A 13,294-nucleotide genomic window follows, 5' to 3' on the forward strand; every position below is an offset into this window, starting at 1 on the left:
CCACCCGAGCCACGCGACTGCTCCTTTGTCATTGTAATCGGCGCGCGTCTTTGCTGCGTCATGTTGTGGAATCTTAGCTCATAACAGTTTTCCTGGCAATATCACAACAAGTTAGCAAACATGAGCAAAGATGTGCAACATTCTAGAAAGGCACTGGAATTAAGCACTAGAACGTTCACTCAAGTAAAACAAGTCAAGTGCCACCTTTGCTATTTGCTTTGTGTTGTGTTTTGTGTAGAACTTTACTCTATTTATGGGCAAACGATCTGCAGAGAAACGTTGAAGCAGTCATTACTAATAAATTATTAAGCGCATCAATGCACTTATCGTTGTAGTACAGTGCCGGAGTTCCCACGCACCACTTATTCCTACAATCAAGTTTCGAGCTTCCCTAACCATATGGCCAGTAGCCTATCATTCAGTTGTTGGTTCTTTAATATGCTTCCAGTCTAATTTAGAGGAAGACTGCACTGCGCAGAGAAGCAGTGGAGACATGCAGTTAAAATGTGAAAAAACGCCATTTGGTTCGGAGCAGATGGTTGGCTTGGGGGCTGTCCGCGTCTAAAGGCGTGTCGTGCCCTTCAGAGAGAATCCCCAAGGGCTCCCCTTGTATTCAAAATCAATGAAAATTAAAGCGCAAAGAAAAGATGAATAGTCAGACCTCGAGTCCCGTCTTTGTTCGTTGCAGCTACTGGTGGGCAGGAGTTAAAGTACAACAGCCCCCTATAGAAACACTTAAGTTAAACAGTCTCTCCATAGTCCACCTCCAGAAAGGAGGAGGAGTACGAAAAGGGAGCTTTCTGCTTGATTTAACCAAGACAGAATCGCGTGGCATAAATTATGTTTGAAAAGAATAAACGAAGTGGGCATAAATCCAAAAGATTTCACTTTGCCTTTCAGTTACGCTTTGCTGCAGTAATCGCGAAATGTGTGCTACGTCAATATAAAGAATTGTCTAGTGGAGTGTAATGATGGAAAGTTTGGGACGTGCCATTGGTCAGCTGGAAGGTGTAGCGAAGGAATTAAAGGCATCATCATTTTGAAATAATGATGAGATGTTTGGAAAAATGGAGCGCTGTTCGGGATTGGCACCTGTGATCTACTATCAGAGAAGGTGTTGTAAATTATAGGCAGCAGTTTGAAATAAAAAAAAAGGTTTTGTTGTTTGTTTGTTTTGTCTAAGTGCAAAACGCGTTGAATTTATACGTTGGTGTTCCTAAATAAGTAGACCAGGCTGTTGTTTACCATGTACAGTAGGCTAAAGAAACTTTATAATAACGTCTTATTTACATGTTTTAATAAAATTATTTCGTTAGCCTATTGTAATAAATATGTCAATCGGTTAATATGTATATGCTTGTGTAAACCAACTTTTAAAAACAGGTCTCACTGAACTACCGCTGACTGGAGGGTTAAAAATTCAAATGCAGTTGCAGTTGCATGCCACCAGAATGAAAACAGCGAGTCGTTTCAATTAACGTCCCAATAAAGACCACCCTCACACATGAACACACAAGACACACGCGCAGGGACATGCGCACATGATCGGCAGACCCTAGGCCTGCCTATGTAAATTAATTTCATAACTACAATGGGGCAAAAAACATTTTGAGGGAATACACTCTAAGACGTGTATAAACCATTCAGAGGTACATGAAATGAGGAAGTTTAGTACAGCCTCTGTCCGCTCTTGATAGAGCTAGGCTACTTCACAAAGTGGAGACATTGTTGTAGAGACGACCGCGTGCGCCGAGGGAGCTCTTTCTCCCCGTTATATTGTGAAGGGAGCAGGTGCTGCCCGAATTACCATACAGCTGAGAGCACAGAACAAACGTACTCTTCCCTCACACAATAACAAAGTGCCTTAATGACGGCCACGCGAACGACACACACCAGTTCGGTTTTTACTGTCTATCTTAGACATGTAAGAAAGAAAAACATAAACTTTTAGAAAGTCATATAACGGGATATTGCTAAAATAAAATTAAAAAAAAAAGTTTTTAGCGCAAAACGCTCAGAAATCGTCAGAGGTAGACTGTCTTACATCTGGCTCCAACCCAATTCGAATAACGAACGGTATTCCCATTAGCTTTCTGGTTAAACTTTTGCACAGATAATTCAAACTTTTCTCCCTCTACATTCAACAGGTGTAAAACCTTTCAAAGGTTGTCTATAATATACGACTTCAGATGTTTTTCATTTCGATTAATTTTCCAAATCAAAGAGTAAGTTGAAAGCCTATTGACCAGCTCCAGTTTTACTTAAAATTGTGTCAACAAAGTTAATGTATTTGAGGAACAATGGTCACTAGAATGTTTACAAGTTTTTAGAAGGCTGTGATATAAGCGGTATCTTGTATTACCTTGATTACTTAATCTCTGAACCATGAGCAACGGTTCTTCTAAAGGAATGAGAAATGCAGATACGATATGTGATGTAATTTGTGGGTTTATGCCTGGATGTGTAGGATTCTTCGGGTTGAGTTTTTTTCGTATATGTAAATGAGATTTTTTTTCCCCTCTCTCCTTTTTAGCAGTGGGGAAGGGTTGCACATTTTACAGCTCAGTGACCATTTGGCGATCTTTGGGGGGTGGGTGGAGGGGTAAAAGTGCCCCTTTGTGACAACTCGAGCCAGATTGGGGAATAGCTCATTTGCATCTCATTACCCTAGCAGGCTCACTCTGTATATAATCGGCAGCAGGCGGACCGGGACATTAGACACCGTCTATCACATGGAATCAACAGCATCGAAGGAAAAGAGTTTTGGATCCGTACAAAATCCGCGCTAAATAAATCAACGGAAAGTAAACAACACAGGCGCAACCCTGTAAGTGGGTTGCATTCCTTTCTTTATCTACATGTGGAAAGCACAACTGAACTGGACGTATTGACAGCGTGGAGTAAACACCCTTTTCTGTGAAAGTTTGGATTTAATTATCCACAATTTTACAAGAAAGACCTACATGGCATGTAGAAGAAGATAAAGTGAATTAACACATCCGCAGACAAGAAGCATTCAAAACCAAAACCTTTTTGGAATCTGGATGACTTTTTGAGCAAACCGACCGTGGAAGTAAAACATCTTATTGAAGATCTTTACCACCATGGAGCGACTTATGATAGCTTGCCATTCTTTGTGTCATGCTAAGCCAGGTAAGCAAAGTTCGTCTATAGGTGATAATCTATTCCATGCACAAATGAAAAAAGTATAAAATAGCATTTCTAATTAATTAATTGTATATATTTCTTTTCTCATTTTCAGGGTTTTTGCTCTGGGGTTTTTGAATTGAAGTTGCAAGAGTTTCTTAACAAGAAAGGAGTTACTGGCAATACTAACTGCTGTAACGTGGATCCGCATCAGGGATTCAACAATTTGAATGCAAGACATTTTTTAGAATTTGCCTGAAGCATTACCAAGTTAACGTGTCCCGAGCCTCCATGGCACATACGGCGGGACTGTTACTCCTGTTCTCGGATCAAACTCCTTTCCAAGTTCCTGAAACTATTACAGACTCATTCACCAACCCTGTTCGGTTCCCATTTGGATTTACATGGCCGGTTGAGTGACTCTAGATAAAAGATAATTACATAGAAATTCATTAGAGGCACGCTTGTTTTCACTATACAAATTTATGGTTTACATTTTAAGGACAACCCGCAAAGCATCATTAGTTCAAGCTATTCAGGCAAAGTGAATTCAACCGGGATTGGCTCATTAAAGCATCTCGACAAATGTTGGTGGGGTGGGAAACTTGACATCCCTAAGGATGGAATATAATTGTCAGCTCAGCGTGAAATTCCGAAAGCTTTCATTTACAGCAGTAAGGAAGTGTGAATTTGGGAAATAGAGCGTGAATCCCAATGCTATCACACCTCAATTTATTCCTACCCTTCCGTTATGCAAAACAGAAGATCGGACAAATGTGAAGAGAAGCGTCTTAGCAGTACCGGGTGTTTTTCACCCAGTTATTCTTCAGTTATTCTTCGATTATTGATTTTTTCATTTCACCCTACAGGGGACATTTTCGCTAATTATTGAGGCATTACATACAGATTCGAATGAGGATTTATCAACTGGTAAGACCAATTGAAATTTTTAAACATAGCCGTTACGCTCTTTGTATTATAACGAAATGGTAAATTAACAATTTCTTCTCTTTTAAGAAAATCCAGAACGTTTGATCAGTCGTATGACGACCCAGAGGCACTTGACGGTTGGTGAAGAATGGTCCCAAGATCTACAAGTCATTGGGAGAACAGAATGAAGTATTCTTATAGATTTGTATGTGATGAGCATTACTATGGCGAGGGCTGCTCTGTCTTCTGCCGTCCACGAGGATGATGCCTTCGGCCACTTCACCTGTGGAGAACGCGGAGAGATCATTTGCAATTCCGGATGGAAAGGACAGTACTGCACTGAACGTAAGTGCCTTAAAGATTTGAAGATCCACAGGTTGGAATTCCGCAAAGGGCAGTGCGTTCATTAAAAACAAACAAGCATTCCAATAGTTTATTCAAACGATAACTTAGAAGAAATGATTACTTAATAACGGAAATACTTATTGAAATACTCGGCCAAGTACTTCCAAACGAGGACGTTGGACAAATAATGGCACGCGTACCATAAATGAAATGTAATGCCTGATTGGCTACTTGGCAGAGAGCTTGGCGTTGATTGGCTTAGTTCGGTGAGGTATTGTTGGAGAGGGCAGCTGCTGAGTGAGAGAAGACAATAGAGCAGCTGTCCTGCACTGGCACCATGTACACCAGCTGTCCACCCTTATCTACAGCGACTCTGGGACATTACAGGGAGGGGTTGTATGAACCACAGTGAAAAAGGGACTTCTGACCCACAGTTAAGAGAAAATGAGCTTTTGTTTGTAAATGCTTTGTATGGCTGCAACTGTGTTAAGCAGGGTCTCTTTCCCAGGATGTTGATGGAGGCATATTTTGTTAGACACCTACACAAGGAGCAACTAGTTCACTGAATACATTGATTACTAGCAACATGTATTCTCAAACCCACCTGTGACTGTGCCTGAATAATACTTTCTTTCAGAGAGGTTGCCATAATTGTATGAATATTTCTCTCAACAGCAATATGCCTTCCGGGGTGTGATGAGGAGCATGGATTTGTGAAAAGCCTGGTGAATGCAAGTATGTATGATAATGGCTCTCTTTATGCCTTTTTTTTCTCTGTGTCATGAACATTTTGCATTGCACAGAGGACAAATTCTAATCTGGCTTGTGTGTTGCCTTAGATGCAGAGTTGGCTTCAGTGGAAAGTACTGCGATGACTGTATCCGCTCTATCCTGGCTGCTTACATGGTACCTGCCAGCAACCGTGGCAATGTAACTGTCAAGAAGGCTGGGGTGGCCTCTCTGTAACCAAGGTGACTCTCGTTTACAAATGGTTATAACAATTACTTTCATGCACAACCAGCACGATGCTCCTGATAATTTATTTAGTTGGTTTCCTATTTAGCAGAATATTGAAATACAGAGAACTAATATCTTATTTTGTGTTTCAGATCTTAATTACTGCACACACCATAAACCATGTGAAAATGGGGCCACTTGCACTAACACTGGCCAAGGCAGCTACACTTGCACCTGCAGGCCAGGTTTCACAGGGGCAAGCTGTGAGACACAGGTCAACGAGTGCTCTGACAACCCTTGCAGAAATGGAGGAAGCTGCACTGTGAGTATTATACGGTTTTGGTCGTACATCTGAAATTTGACCATAGAGAATATTGTACTATCTTTGTATTATTGCACTGTTCTTTTCATACCCAGTTCCTCTAAACACCTTTTTTTTTGCCTTATGTTTTTTCCCTTTGGTCTCACAGGATCTTGAGAACACATATAACTGTGCCTGTCCTCCTGGCTTTTATGGAAGAAACTGTGAACTGAGTGCCATGACTTGTGCTGATGGCCCCTGTTTCAATGGTGGACGTTGTGCTGATAATCCTGATGGAGGATACTTCTGTCAGTGTCCTGCAAGCTATGCTGGCTTTAACTGTGAAAAGAAGATTGATCACTGTAGCTCCAATCCATGTTCAAATGGTAAATTGAGTCTTTCCGATGCAAGAAGATTTCAGTCTTGGTTATCAAATTTGAGACTGGATGTCAGTGAAGCGGGAATCAGTTTATTAAATAATGCTATTTCAATCCTTCCCCAGGTGCCCAGTGTCTGGATATTGTGGACTCCTATCTCTGTCAGTGCCCAGAAGGTTTTACAGGAGCACACTGCGATGATAATATCGATGATTGTGCTGGTTACCCCTGTCAGAATGGTGGCACCTGCCAGGATGCTCTCAATGACTACACCTGTACCTGCCCACCCGGATACACCAGCAAGAACTGCAGCCTGCCACTCAACAAGTGTGTGCACAACCCATGTCACAACGGGGCTACTTGTCATGAACGGGACAACCGCTATGTGTGCGCCTGCATTCCTGGATATGGAGGACGTAATTGCCAATTCTTACTCCCTGAACATTCTCAAGGACAGCCTGTTGTAGAGGGAGCTGATAGAAGGTACTCTGACGATGAGATTGACAACCCTTTTCCGTGGACGGCAGTCTGTGCTGGATTATCTGGTCCTTGTGCTCCTGCTTGGCTCTGCCATCCTGGTTGTGTATATTCGCATCAAACTGCAGCAAAGGAATCAGCAAGTCGATGGCCACAACGAAAGTGAGACCATGAACAACCTAACCAGCAACCGTAGCCGTGAGAAGGACTTGTCTGTCAGTATTGTCGGCACTACACAACTGAAGAACACTAACAAGAAGGTGGACTTTCAGAGTGATGTTGCAGGTGTAGAAAAGAATGGTTACAAGTCTCGCTATTCATTAGTGGATTATAATCTTGTTCATGAACTAAAACAGGAGGACTTGGGAAAAGAGGACTCGGAGAACAGTGAACCAAACTGTGAGGCCCTTGCCTATGGCTCACGTGAAAAGCACAGGAAACATTTTAAAAAGGTAAACACTGTTAAATATTAGTCAAAGGAACTGGCTATGTTAGACAAGACTAGGTACCTGGGATTATGATTATTTGCCTAATCTTCTTTATCTTTGAATTTCAGTGAGGCTTCAGAGAAATGTCCAGAGTCTATGAGCAAAGACACAAAGTACCAGTCTGTTTTTGTAATATCAGAAGAAAAGGATGAATGTATTATTGCAAACCGAGGTGAGTTTGTCTCCAAGTTGCTGCAAACATTTCAGTTTGCAATGCTGAGTGCCACAATCAGAAAACCAAATCTCCCCTCTTCTCTTTTGCAGGTGTAATGCCACAACAGAGCTGTAGCTCACCAGACTCTGCAGGAGGTTTTACTCCAGTAAATGCTGCTCAAACCAGAGGGAAGGTTTCCTTCATGTGACTGCTGCTGTCAGACTTATGTTGAATGGTGATATTCAGACTGAGCTGGTTCTCAACTGAAGTAAGCACAGTGACTGCAGAAAAAGGATGTTGGGCCATACTGGCTCTCACACTCAAAGTTTGTTTCCCAGGACTGTGCCAAATGGACTTGTTGCACATCCTGTAGGGAGATGTTTTTTTTTTTTTTTTTTTTTACCTCATTGCACTATGGAGGTTTGCTTTTTTAATGTATTTAACATTCAAGTGAGTTGATACTGTGTATGAGTATGCGCTGACTGCAGTGTCTGTTTAAATCCCCTGTCCGATGCATAGGTCAGGTGAGAAGAGGGAAAATACCGCCATCAAAGTTGTTCAGTTCTGATACGTTTTTTATAAAGTTGTAATCTTTTTTTATTTAAATGTTATTTGTGATTTGTTTGTGGGTTTTTTGTGAAGTTAAGTTTGATATAATTTAATCTTTTCCTCATTTTGCAAATGTGTATATTGTATATAAGGCACTCGGGTCATTGTGACTGTTTTTCCTACAGTAATGTATTTAAATGTGTTGACAAAACCTATGGGAAGTTTTTTTTATGTGTTTCTCATGAAGAAAATCACCTTAATATTTTTCCAAATAAATGCTGTATAAAATATGACCAAGGACTCCCTGTATTCTAGAGTAGAGAATTATACATATTGTAACACTTTTTAGCTAATAAAGCAATGGTTCTTTTCTGGTCATTTAATAAATATTCTCAGATTTCAGAGGATCAACAGCTGTAATTTTCCATACCTTATAGACCTTATATCTATATAAAACCACTGTGTACAACTGAATGTCATAAAAGCACCAATCAATAATCACAGTTAAAAACAGGCATAACAAAAAAGACATAAAATAGAAAAGATATCTTATTTTATAAAATGTATTAACAGCAACGCTACAATACCAATTCCTCAAGAGAAGATATTTCCAAGAATGTCTGGATCTGGTTGGCCAATAGATTGCAAGAATGTCTATATCAAATTGTAGAAATGTATACACCATTTTGATGTATTTATACAATAAACATTAAACTATATCTCTGCCAGTAAAATTGTTAAGATAACATTATAAATCCTTTGTGTAAAGATGAAGCAACTCATAATTATCAATGAAATGCTTATTCTAACATCATCACCAGTCTTGATATAAATTCTAACACATGCTCTCACTCCTTCAACATTCATAAGGGAGAACAAGTTAAACCTTGCTACACTACAATCTTTGCAGTTCTTGTTCTTGTTCATATATATATTCCTTTCCAACATATATATATATATATATATATATATATATATATATATATATATGTTGGAAAGGAATATTTATTGACATGATAAATGATGCGTTGTGAGGTTAGTAAAGTACATAGTTTGTTACAAACTATGTCTATTTTGCACATACTCTTCTTTTGATTGTGAAATGTTCAAATGTTGATTGTGCTGTGCTACTGGTCTATATGGTCTACATATTCACTCGCAATTCTGTTTGGTTTAATCTCTATAAAGCCATTTCTGCAGCCAAGGTCTTTAATGGCAAATTAAATTTTGGACAGATTGCAGAGAGAAAGGAGCATGAGCAGAAGAAAGGTGTCCGGCTCCAGCAATGACCCATCCTTTGTTCAGGATTAGTGGTCACCTGTCAGGCAGCACAAAGCAGAGCTGCCCCCTTTCAACTGCTGCAACCTGGGCCCTTAGATCTCATTTGTAGCTATATACAAGTGATTCAGAGTTGTGCCAGGGAAGTATTGGGAAACAGTGCATTCATACATAACAATTAAAAGCATTCAAACTGCCAAAGTGTTGTCACACACCATTCCAACACACTATTGTGATATACTTAACTGGAAAAGAATGCACACTAACTTACCAGTTCAGTTTAATGCCTCTGTGTGGACAAACAGAATTTAGCATATAAAGAAACAATAGGGCATGTAGATGATGGTAAGAATTTCAGAAATCAGGTCCCCCAAATGTTGTGGTCCACAATATTTGATTAAACTTCCCTATTTATGTGCATGTGTCATTCAGTGTGAGTTCAGGAATGCAAATCACCCCAAACATGTGGATCTCTCATCAACCACACACTGAGATCCTTCTTACAACATATGAACTATTCATTGTGACATTATTCAGCCAAATGGACAACATACCTATGCTAGAGCAATCAGCAGCATTTGTACTGTCCCAGAACAATTTAGGCTTACATATTAGACTATGAACTTGCACCCTGTAAGTGCCAATTGCTTGCGTGTATATACAAATGATAATAAACAATGATGCAAATTACTACACAGGTAGGAACAGAGGATGGTGTGTGACCTTTTACATTATGTCCCACAAGTGCCCCTTGACACTGCTCAGGAGAGACCACCCAGCCAGAAGGAGACAGTGCACCTCAGGACCTGGAGATCATCAATCATCCTCTCAGTCTTGAAGGGTGACCTAAAGACCCCTGTACCAAAAGAAGCCCATTCCAACATAAACCCACAGACCCAAGAGGGTGGCCATTTTCCTTTTTGTTTTCCAAACACTCACAAGGGCTGACACTTGCCACTCTTGAAAAAATAAATAAAACAACTGCAAACTTTAGGGCACTCAAAGCCTACACAGGCTATTGCATTCAGAGGCTACACAGTTGTCTCCCAACAACTCCAAGTCTCTGTATTGACAGGAAATGTACATATTGTAAAATTATTTCAGTGCTCTGGATCTAGCCTTACCAGTAGGATTTAAAGCCATATGTTGTACATTATATACGTATATAAATATATGATTCTTGAAGACCTTTTAGAGGCTTAATAAGTTTGGTAAACATAGTTGTCCCATTATGTGGCTCAATAAGGGACAATGCAATGCAAAGAATATAATTGTTAAGAAAATAATTCAAGCTTCTAAATATTTATTTTATTCATCCTACTGATTGGAAGGTCACAGAACTCTTCTATCAGAGTCAAATGGCCTAGCTATTTCACTATGTTGCTAGTTAAAATGACCAAAACACCATGAATGACTGTATTTGTATAATACCCACCTCATTTCATGCCATTGTTGAATAAAACTTACAGAACTGTCTGGTTTCATTTTTTGCTTTCTTTTAACAAAATCCACATATTTTTACCAGTATCAAAGGCTACTTTTTATTTATTATTTCATTTTTCATCTTTGTGCACTAGTCATAAAACAGTGTTGTTTATCATCCAAATGTAAGTTGTAAGTGAATGTTAATAAGACGTATGTTGTGATTCTTATACACCTTGCTCTGCCTCTTGGCAGAAATGCTTATGTAGTGTTTGATTCACCAGCTAGCCTTGTCATGTGTTACATCCTCCTTAAAAATGCCATGTGGCGCTATTATATTCTGATGTGTTAGTGACAATGCTCTTTGGGGTCTAACTCCATTTACATCTCCTGTGCTTTCACACTGTGTGAGGACGTACTTTGTGAGGAGCAGAGAGAGGATCTAAGAAGTGTGGTGCCTTTGGAAGCCAAAGCCAATTACATGAGGCCTATCAGGCATGTTAGATATAAATTAATCACTGAGCCATATTTACTCAGCAGCTATGCTGTCATGCAGACTCAATTTCCTACTGCATTACATTATTGGACAAAAACTACTACTCAATATATGTATGATAGAATGATTTCAACATATTACAACTACGCCCAGAGACAAAATCTATTTTTTTTTTGCACAACTATCCCTAACTGCTAATCCTACCTACATATTACCTACATATTTATGTGAAGCATGTAATGGGTCATATAGCATTTTTGAAACCGAGTCGCTTTTCATGGGAAGATGATCACCAAAGACAGGAGAGTGTGGCAATAAGTCTTTCTGCATGGCAATAACTTCCTCTGCATCGTGGGAACTGCCTGTGACAGACAATGATTGAATTCACAATGGTGCATACAAAGGCCACCTTTGGGAGAAACATATCCCACCGCATGCTGGGGAAAAGGGAGCAATGGCAGCAGATGTCGTAAGGACTTTAAGCAACAGATGCACCCAAAACAAGTATTCAGTCAGGACAAGCTGAGTACCCATCCTCAAGTTCAGCGCAAAAGGGGAGCAGAATGTGGAGAAGAATATAGATACACCCAAATAACAGTCCAAGACTTACTACATAAATGAGGAGTAAATTGTGTGGAAATGGATGTTTGGGTACTTTCAACTTTGTCCTATTGTGTAGTTTCCATGTGAACATGTTCATGGCACTTTCGTAACTTCTACTGTAGTGGCAAACACATATTTGTGGTTGAAGCACACGCAAAAAGCAAAACTACAGCCACCTTAAACACCATGCTCTCAAGAAGATGTCATTTAAAGAATGTCACAGGTGTGATCAAAAGGCTGAAACAGTGTGGCCAACACATTAAAAACATAGGTGAAAGAATTATACATTGCACACAGCTTATTTAAACAATGTAAAAGAAAAAGACACATAAACTGACATAGAGAAATTCTGATCTTGTGACTTTTCCAGTTGGCCTTTTGTACAAATAATTTGTCTTGGATCAAGTAACAGGACACAGGGAAATTCACCCAACAATGACATCAATTAGGACCACATCGATCAGTTCACCAGTGCAGAATACATAAGTATGCGGACACGACATTTGTTTACGTATTCAAAGGAGCTCATTTTACCCTCAAAAGGCTATGAGGTACCTAAGAATAGGACATACTTCAAAGAAACACTGTAAGAAAATGAAGCTGTCACCCAGTGATAAATGCAGTTTATTCTTTATGGATTGCATTATGGTGGCCCTGTGTGAACTAAGCTCACCCAGGGCACTGCGTGCAGCTGCTGGCCGTAATGTGAGTGGTCGGTGCAGGTCATACCCTGAATACGAAGGACCATCAGTGACCTGTGAAGGTCATAGCAGAGAGCACGTTGATCTAAGAGCCTCAAATCACTACTGCACCCAAAATGACCCAAACTCTCTATAAATGGGTGACTTGTGTGAGCATATCTATAGATGTAAAACACATTGACCATTCGAAAAAAAGAGGGGGAAGCCAGTGGACATGCAGTTGGCCACAGAGAGGGGAGCGGGGCGTGGACCCTTTTAGACAGCATCGAGTGTGATGTGTGGGAATGAACGACTGGACTGACGCCTGATTAATGACCAGAAACACTGAATGCTCTATTCTCTTCAGATGATAATCATTTTCAATGGCAGATGGGAGAAGTTGAGCCTTGCTGCTATCACTACAATGAATGGTGATCCTTCAGTGCTGAGGACAAAGAAAAGAAGCTTACAGCCTCATGCACTGTTGGGAGAACATAGGGGTGGTGGTGTTCTTAGAAAGTAGTCATGTAGCAGCTTCTTGCTGTGATCTTCTTTACACAAACACAGAGGAATGGATTTCTTAGTCCTGTGGGTACCTTCCTTTGTTTGCATTGTTTTGTGCTTATGAATAAATATTTGAGTGGTAAAAAGCCATAATAAATTATATAAGGCAAAATGTAGGAAGGTTTGTTACTCAAATATGCAAACTGCTCAGCTTTTCATACTCTAACACAACTGCAGCACACCTACGAGATACTATCCCCTCCCCAAAACATAATCAGAGCTGTCATCCAGTGTGCAAACTGAATTCACTAGGCAACAAACTCCATTAAAGTGAAACGATGAAGGTGATGCATCACCTTAGTCTCCAGATAACTCATGTCTCCCACCCCCCTGGTGCAGTGCGTGTGAGCAGGACAGCAGCGGTGGGGACCTCTGTCCCTGGCTCCAGGCTGCATCATCACTGCTACAGACAGATGGCTAGCACCGCCCGTTAATGGCCTGAGTAGCATTGCTCCATCCTTGCCCTGGTAACTGCTGGCCTGTGCTGGCATTCTCTTCTTCATCCCCCAATGGACATGGCAGTGCT

The 13,294-nt window shown here is 40.3% G+C and overlaps 1 protein-coding gene across 1 annotated transcript; it reads left to right on the top strand.

The window, feature by feature from the left end:
• The first annotated feature begins 2,740 nt into the window (after window positions 1-2,740).
• Window positions 2,741-8,102, top strand: dld (deltaD). Its single transcript, XM_035531541.1, is given in 20 exon segments — window positions 2,741-3,125; window positions 3,127-3,153; window positions 3,263-3,343; window positions 3,346-3,424; window positions 3,427-3,485; window positions 3,487-3,558; window positions 4,017-4,077; window positions 4,165-4,260; window positions 4,263-4,336; window positions 4,338-4,422; window positions 5,098-5,130; window positions 5,133-5,157; window positions 5,262-5,307; window positions 5,310-5,384; window positions 5,504-5,701; window positions 5,850-6,066; window positions 6,183-6,597; window positions 6,599-6,995; window positions 7,095-7,194; window positions 7,287-8,102. Coding segments are annotated over 20 exon segments (2,259 nt in total). The 5' UTR covers window positions 2,741-3,104; the 3' UTR covers window positions 7,385-8,102.
• The last annotated feature ends 5,192 nt before the right edge of the window (window positions 8,103-13,294 follow it).

Source organism: Electrophorus electricus, chromosome 11, assembly GCF_013358815.1.
Source record: "Electrophorus electricus isolate fEleEle1 chromosome 11, fEleEle1.pri, whole genome shotgun sequence".
NCBI lineage: Eukaryota > Metazoa > Chordata > Actinopteri > Gymnotiformes > Gymnotidae > Electrophorus > Electrophorus electricus.